The sequence below is a fragment of the Parasteatoda tepidariorum genome, chromosome 2, assembly GCF_043381705.1.
Source record: "Parasteatoda tepidariorum isolate YZ-2023 chromosome 2, CAS_Ptep_4.0, whole genome shotgun sequence".
Taxonomy (NCBI): domain Eukaryota; kingdom Metazoa; phylum Arthropoda; class Arachnida; order Araneae; family Theridiidae; genus Parasteatoda; species Parasteatoda tepidariorum.
Genome location: NC_092205.1, coordinates 31,088,703 through 31,097,855, shown reverse-complemented (window position 1 = coordinate 31,097,855; position 9,153 = coordinate 31,088,703). Strand labels below are relative to the sequence as shown.

Sequence of the window (9,153 nt, the reverse complement as noted above, 5' to 3'; positions counted from 1 at the left end):
GTGGTATAATTCATGTAATCCTGTATCTGGGTCATTTATATATATATATATATATATATATATACATAAAAGTAGTAATTGCAACTTTTTACAGTTACAACTATTACTTTGTCGTACAGTTACAGTGTACGACAAAAAAATTTCTTTTTTTTTCGTTCCAAACTTGATACTATATTTAATCCTGTAGAACTACCTTCCCAACTTAGTGTAATGCTATAGAAAAATAGTTAAAAAATTAAATGTAAAAAGGCAACCAAAACCAAATTGAATTGAAAGCTCAATTTACACAATCTATCAATCAATAATAATTACTTACATCAATAAATATTCATAAATCAATAACAATTACAAATCTCAATAACAATTTATCAAAATTACAAAATCATGCAGGAATTTAGCGATTAATTTAACCCTCTTGTATTTTGTATAGTGTAAAAAATTAAAAATATGTACTTATGTACTGAATTTAGTGATTTAAATTATATTACCTAGTATTAAGAGAAAAACAACATTATCTTTTGATACTTTTTTAAAACTATTAGATTTAATTGTAAAGAGAAATGTATTTTCTATCATTTTCTTATTTTAACATTCAAGTTTGCTAATTATTCACATTTTATTTTCTAATTACTCACATGTAGGATAATTGTTTGTTAATTATTCACAAGTAGGATAATTATTTTCCATTTATTCACATAGTATGTTATTAAGTACTCATTTCTTTAGAAATATTGTAGTAAAATAAAACAAGTTTAACAAATTCATGTATATATTATCAAAACTATGGTTGAGTTAAAACGTTTTTGCTGCATAAAATCCAACAATTTATATTAAAAAAAAGAACCGTCTACTACGTTTTTCATTTGCAGTCCGCTAAAACAAATTTAATCAAATCAAAACTTAAATCTAACTGGTCCGGAAAGGTTTAAATGAATGATTAATGATGAAAATTGCAATTTAATCAGTTGATTTTTGAAAAAAAGTCATTGATTTAAATCAACTGAGATTTTTTAACAAAATTATTGATTTAAACAGATTGATTTTTTTTCAAAGTAAACGTCTTAAGTCGAACATATTTTTATACAATATTATTTTTAAATATATTCTTTAGGCTGTGGTCATTTTAAATTCTTATTTAATTGAAAATAAAGGATTTAGCCAATTGAATAATGAAAGGGAGTTATAAGTAAATTATTCAATTTCAAAATAAATAGAAAAGAAGAGAGACTATGAAGTCTAAAAAAAGAGTGTGAAACTTTGGAAGCACAATTTATCCATTAACTGTATGTAAAATTATTTGCTGATAATAAATATATTTCAATCATACCGATCTGTTTTTATGTTTATTAACATCTAAGTGCTTTTAAAACTTTGTAAATATGTAGTATAATATATGTAGTATAATATTTTAAATATGTATATTCATAATAAAGAAAGAATTGTTCTGCGCAATATAAGAAAGTAGAAATTTAAAATCATTTTTTTTACTTAATGTATTTAGATCTAACTAATTTATTCTTCATTGGAAATCTAATTGAAAATTAGTCTCTTTTTCTTTAAAATTTTTGGATTTTTCGCTTGAATAAATATTTATTCGGTAATTAATTTAAAATAATTGAATGATAATTTTAAACATTTGAATTGAAAATATCAACTATTTTAATGATATTATTGTTTTTAAATATTATTGTTTTTAAATATTATTAAGTATTAATAATACGTGATTTAGCTAGTAAATACAAAAAAATATAAAAATACAATCTGATTTAAATCAAATAAATCTTTTTTTTTAAAAAAAAAAATAATAATCGTGATTTTTGCCTACTCTGAAATCTACTAAAACAATAATAATAAACCTTACTATCACCATATAAATCTGTTTAAATCAGATTATGAGCTTACAACAACTTAAAATGAAAAACCAAATTTATCCAACAAAATAAACTTACAATTTTTCACTTTCTTTAACGCTTTTTAACCGAGATAAATTTAACTCAAACGAAACACTCAAGAGACCTAAAAATAAATTTCAGAAAAAAAAACATTACTCAATCTCACTAATGCGAAAATATTTTGTATCTAAATCTCAAGTCCACTTGCGAGCTAAAACAAGCAACTTTATTTCCTTTCTGAAGAAATAAAACATAAACAAGGGAGACTTTTCTGGAATTCTCATTAAAAATTTCTCGCTGCTTATGGCAAGGGAAGTTGAAAAATCTCATTATTGAAATGGAAGAAAACGAAATTTTCTTCTTCGTTTTTCGATTTATTACATAAAGGAAACATACTTTTTTGACAAGCTCAAAGCGAGTTCATTTCTTTAAATATAAATGTAGGTATGAATAGCTATAGATATATTTCAAGTGTTCTGCTACTGAATATCGATCCAGTCGGTTGGAACTTTTCTCGCCATTTTTCTCCAGCGAAAGTGAAATAAATTTCGTTCTTTTCTTTCAAACTTCAGAACTCATTGAGGAATTTGAGTTATTTCATATCGTTTCAATGGATATATATTATAGTTTTGTGCAAAAGTGTCGAAATTGTTCCGGAAATATTCCATAAGCTTTTAATAAATGGAAATTTTATTGAATACGCCGTCTCGTGAGAAATGATCTAAATATTGAATTCGCCAAGGAAATATTAAAATGTTCATAAGAACTTAAATCTAAATATTTCCTTATTTTATTTACTCATTATAAATTATATTTTGTTTTACTTTTGTTATTATTTTTTTACTTTATAAATATACAATTAAAAGTTCTGAATGATTTTAAGAACTTTTTTAAAATTTTGCTTTCGATAAATATTGGATTAAGTTAACACTTGGTTTAAAAGTCAAAAGTTCTATTTTATTAATACATTTTTCGAGTCTACTTTTCTTAAAAATATGCATAATATTAAGTTTTTAAATGTTCTTTAGTATTAAAAATTCTTAACTATACAAGTTGCTCCGTAAAGACAACCTTTAATATGCATTTTTAAAATCCTTATCTCTTTAGTACTTATTTTTAAGGCATATTGTTATGAAAATTGTGTTAGTACACAACTATAATTTCATATTTTCTCGTACCAAACAGGTTGATGTATTAAATACTATTTGACCATGCATCATATTGTGCATGAAGCTGTTAGTTAAGTTTCTAAATCATTTAACAAATAGCTTTAATGGTAATTTTTAAAAGCCTATTATTGTAACTTACACCAGAAAATAATAATTGCAAGACACTAAATAAGAATAGATACTATTTTAAGGAAGTTTATCTTAAAATGAACCACAGTAAGGTAATATCATAGACTTGCCTTATAGTAAAAAAACAACTCATTTAATTCTAAACTCTTAAATTAGAAAACAGTCAAAAGCAAAAACGTATTAATAGCAGACTAAAATAAGAAAAACATTACAGATTACCTTTAAATTTGAGACATGAAAATATTTTTACAACAAAACAATATCTTTATCACTTCTATTAACTTTATACAAATGACAACCGAAAAAATATGGAAATTAACGGGAGAAAACTGGAGCCGAACAATGAAAAACTGCGATACCATTATTAGATTTTTAAACATAATTAGATTTATTACATAATATTAATTACAGCCTAACTCATACAATTTCTTATAACATAAAAATAATAGTTTTGTATTGAATAATAGCAATAACTTCAATAATTCTTAATGAGAAAATGATGGGTATATTACGTTCCAGTTAAAAATTTATGATTGCTTTAATAAACACAATTATTATACTTTATTAATAAATGTATTGTATACTTTATTATCATTTAATCTTTTAATTCGGTATCTATATTTTTACCGCGTTATAATTAAATTGTTAAATTTATTCTATTTCCATCAAAATTCCATAACTGCTAACCACAATTTTAATTGAATTATAAATATATATATTTGAAATAAATAAAATTAAAAAAATTTCTAAAAACTAGATACCATTTTTGTTTAACTTTATAAATTAAAAATCCATTTCAAGCAGGCAATAAATCCATTTACTTCAACTATAACTATTTTAAACTTTATATTTTTAATATGTGTATTACATTCTAAACAAAAGATATATCTCTACTAATTCTTGTTCTTTTTAATATCGAAACGAGTTCTGAGACTGACGAACTAACCGGTTTTCTTTTGTTTTAGCAAACAAATGAGAAAAAAATATTTGAGGGGAAAATCACCCCTTTGAATTTTGAAAATGGACTTCCGTAATATTTTTTTTAATTCTCAATTCCAAGTTTTTTTTTTCAAAATACGCCTCTATATCCATCATAATTGCGCTCAAACTAGAGGAAGTAATTATGGACAAAGATAATGATTATCTTAATAAGGAGAGTAATTATCTTTTTGTCGAGTAAGGGAACATAATGAAAAAACTATACTTAAAAAAATTACTAATGGATGAAATTTTATATTGATCAATAGCTACATTAAAAAAACAGTTTTGATAAATTACTCATTTTTCAATTTTTTGTTAGATTCATTGTAAGAATTTCTAACAATTCCTTAAATGACTCAGGTACCTTCTTTAATTTAAACAAAGGAAGAAAAAAAATTGTCTGTTAAATAATTTTCACATAGATATCTTTCAATCATAAATGAGAAAATGACTTTTCTCATTTATGATTGAAAGTGCAAAAAGTGCTGTCCTTTCACCACCTAACGTGTTTCATTAATTTTTAAATGTAATAACCGTAGTATTAATATTTTTTAATTAAATTTTATTTACAGTGAAATTGGCTAGAACGTATAACTTTTTTGTATTTCATGAAAATTTGCAATGTTGTGACAAATTCTATTTTTAGCATCACCTCTTCTCATGCGGAATAAAAGTATCATTAACTAAATTTCTAATTTATTGTATCTTGATTTTTGAGTTATGTATAATTTTTTATTGTACTCAAACAATTTTGTTACAGGCTTTTATTATTAATCACAAATAGTGCAAACTTATTTTACTATAACAAAGCTAATATAATGATAATTACTCGCTGATGCTATATAGCAATGATGATTAATCCATAAAGATTATGGTTAATCAACTATTATGGTTTAATGGTGACGAATATATGATAATTTTAACATGTCTCAGTTGACAGCCAAACAACTTTGTTAGATTTTGGTAGCTTATTTGAAATCTTTAGATACAAAAATATCTCTTAGGCTTCATAATTGACCTCGATTAATTTATTACAAAGTAAAGCAATCTTGCTACGGACAAACATTTCTTGACCAACAGCACGATGATTTAAATGTAGCACGTATTGCGCATCGGTCGCCTTTACTTCTCGACATCGATCGGAAGCTGGGTGGACTTCAAACTTTCGCCGGGAGTAGAACAGTGTTCGTCACAATGTAAGCTCAGTGCCTTAGCTGCTGTGCCATTTTGGTTTAATATTTAGGATAATTATTATTATCATAACCAAAGAGATTTATAGAACTTCAAATCTTTATGAACCTGTCAGGGATTTTTCACTGCATTACTTTGATAAGACTTTTCTGAAAATTATTCGCTACGTACTAATAATGTATAAAAAATAACCATATAAATCATTATGAACCTATCAGCAAGTATTCCTCAAAACTTTTTCTAAAAATAATCATTTTTTAATAATATTTATGTATGAAAAAAGTAGCGTAAATCATTATAAATCCATTTGTAAGTTTTCAAAACATTACTCTGATCAAACTTAGGAAAGATTTTTCTAAAAAATAATCACTTTGTAATAAAATTTATGCATGAAAAATCGTTATGAACTTATCTGCAAGTTTTCAAAGCATTACTCTGAACAAACTTAGATGAGACTTTTCTAAAAAATAATCAATAATAAATAATTTTGCAGGCACGTACTTGCATTAACATATCTCACAAGACTTTCTTAAAATTATTTACTTTAAAATGAATATTTTTGTTGCCACAATATACCTAATTATCATATAAAATTATAAAGCACTCAAGGTGTTCACACACTATCTTTTCGTGAATAAATGCTTAGTTTCTTCAGAATTTTTTAATTTTCTAATTTTATTCTTTTAGTTCCTCCCGTGTGGGTAGAAGAACCGACTGATGCTGAAGTTGTTGTGGGATCTCAAATCCTCCTCACCTGTGCCGCCACCGCTCACCCTACTCCCCGAATCACCTGGAGGAAAATACAAGGTAAACTCTAAACCAGCTCTTCATTCTCCTATATCGCCATCCTCCGGTGAAAGTCTTCTTTCAGAAATTTTGAAAGTGCTTTCTTTAAAAATTGAAGTATTCTTCTTCTCAGTCGAATGTATCTATGCATGAAGATAATGTTTTTGTTTACTTTTATCTCCTTTAAAAATGTATTGATTCTCCGAGGTCGGCGACCTGTTGAAAGAAGAGTTGTTTGCGTCATATTGAAGTTTATTTAAAATCGCTTGCTTGAAAGATAATATTAATGCTTTTCCAATAAAGATCTGCTTGCACTAGGGATTTGAATCTGGCAACAAAATATTATAATAAGCAATTTAAATACAAGATAGAGCAAAATGGATTATTTTTATTTTTATTAGTTTATGCCTAATTTTAAAATTATTAATTTACTTAATAATTTTAAAGGAAAGTACAAAAAATATCGTCTGATAATACTTTGTTTTTTTTTACTTAATTTATGAATAGTTTTGAAATTATTAAATTACTAAATTAATGTGTTAAGAAAATTTCAGAAAATATCATCTGGCTGACTATTTGAATTATCTGTTAAATATATGAAAAGGGGAGATAAAGGTGCTTTCATAAATATTCACAAATGAAAGATAACTTGCATTTTCAATTTACATTCATATTTAATAAGAAATAAGGTTAATATTCAATAAAGAAATAAAGGTGCTTTCATAAATATTCACAAATGTCAGATAACTTGCTCCAATTTACGTTAAGAATTTTTAACTTCTTGATTCTGATTTCCAATTTACGTTTTAATGATTAATTGATATTCTTTGATTCTCAATAAGAATTAAAAATTCTCTTACAGAAATTTTCATTTGTTAGAAATTGAAAAAGCATTTTAAAATACTTTTCAAAACAATTATAATACTTTTATTTTTTTCTCAAAATAAAAGTATTTTGAATTGTTTTTAGACTAAAAGGTTATCACAACCAATTCAAAGTGTTTCTACAAAGCACATCAAGTCCAAACTCAAAGTGCAAAGCTAAAACAAATTATTTGAGCATAGTAAAAAAATTTATCGAGAATTTTTAATTTAAAATTACTTTAACCAAGGTATTAACACAATTTTCAAAACATTCTTCAAACTCATTATCTCACAACCTTTTTTAGACCACGGTTCACTTTACCATGAAAAACAATTTCCACCTCTCTTTGCTAAATAAACCAAGTAAATAAGTATTTGAGTGCTTTAATATTTTGTCAGTTTTAAAGTACAGTTTCTGTACAGTTTTCAAGTGTTTTAATATTTTGTCAACATACCATTTAGCAATTTAAAATAAATTCCCAATTAAATTTTATTTCTCTCAAGATTTACAAAAAAAATTTTAATAAGTGACATTATAACAACTACAAACAACACTTTAAGAAATACTGCATCAAATTATGGTATAAAGTACCGGCAATTTAGATGCATCATCCACGAAACATTAAAATTCATTTTTACAATAAAATATTATGCCATACATTTTACAGCAATATTTATTCAATTAGAGTGATTCAGTGATTTTAGAACAACCATTTCTGTGAAAATCATGAAACATCAGATTTTTTTTCGTAACATGTTTCGGTAAAAATGGTAAAAAGTACCGGTCTCTGACTGCCAAAACTTTTTACAGTGCAAATCACTCTACAATTCATAGTCTGTATTTTTAGCTTAAATTATATTTAATTAGAAAGACTTCCAAAATTAAATCAGATAGTTGCATTTTATAACTTAGCGATAAGAAATTCAAAGTTATTCATATTTTGCTAATATCTCTTTGAATTATAAAAAAAAGAGAGAAGTCATGCATTTTACAAGCAAAGTGACTTAATAACATATTCTAAACTTCTAAACTAAATGAATTTAAAGTAAGAGAATAGTAAACAAAGGTTAACCAGCTTTAACCCATTCACACAGATGAGACAACGTTGCACCTGTTATTTATAGTTTTCTGACACTCTAACTACAAGCAATAAAAATATTTTTGTATTTTTTAATTATTAAAAACAGTCTGATGGTTGCGTAAAAAAATCTGCTTAGCATTATTACCAAATATATAATCCGAAAGCAACTGTTAGGATTTTTTCCATTCATATTCAAAAATTTATCAATAATTGATTTTGTCAACTAACGATATTTTAATGGCAATTAAATTTTAAAGAGTAATTGTTTCTATTGAATCTAACTGTAAATAAGTGTAAATTTGAAAAATTATTATTTGGATGTAAGTCGTGTTTGGAATATTTTACTTTTAACACAGAAAAATAGACCGGTGCCTTATGCTGTATTTCATGACAATAAATTAGTGAAATACTAAGTATAATATTTTTCACTAGTTTTGACCTAAATTAACACAAAATAATGAAATAAAGTATAATAAATATGTTTAATAAATATTCTGTGTCAAAGGATTAAAGTTCTCGAATTAAATATTTCTGACTTAAATAAAATGCATAGTTAATGTGATTAAAGAATAAATAGATCAGCCCCTGAAACAAAATTCAGGAAGCCCAGGGGAACAAAAATTTCACATTCGTGAAAAGATCATGGCCCTATTCAACGCTAAGAATTTAAAGTGGATATTGTGGTAGTTACTCATCGTCATTTTTAAGACAAATAATTTTAAGAAATAGCAATCCCAGATTTATTTAGATTTTGTTGACTTAGAAATGTAAACAATGCTCCAGTGCTTATGATTTTTAATGAGTACTCAATACTAAATTTCATCAGTACACTGTAAAAAAATCTCGGATCAAATTACTGTAAAAAGTACCAGCACTCTAGGTATCGGTGCTTTTTACCGTACAAAAGTAGATGAGAAGTGAGAGTTCTACGCCACGGATCCACGGATCCGAGGAATCTGTAGGGGGCGTGGTCGAATGCGGGATCCGTAAGGGCTCGGTGGGGGTTGGGGTGATCCATCAAATGTGACAGCAACTATAGTTGAGGGTGTTTTTTTTTTCT

At 25.7% G+C, this 9,153-nt stretch overlaps 1 protein-coding gene across 2 annotated transcripts in view; it reads left to right on the top strand.

The window, feature by feature from the left end:
• LOC107454944 (cell adhesion molecule Dscam1-like) overlaps positions 1–9,153 on the top strand; it is a 179,637-nt gene that overhangs the window by 100,746 nt on the left and 69,738 nt on the right. For both annotated transcript variants that reach the window (XM_071177420.1, XM_043040963.2), the window contains one exon: positions 6,050–6,169. In XM_071177420.1, coding sequence (XP_071033521.1) covers positions 6,050–6,169 — 120 coding nt within the window. The remainder of the gene's footprint in view (positions 1–6,049; positions 6,170–9,153) is intronic.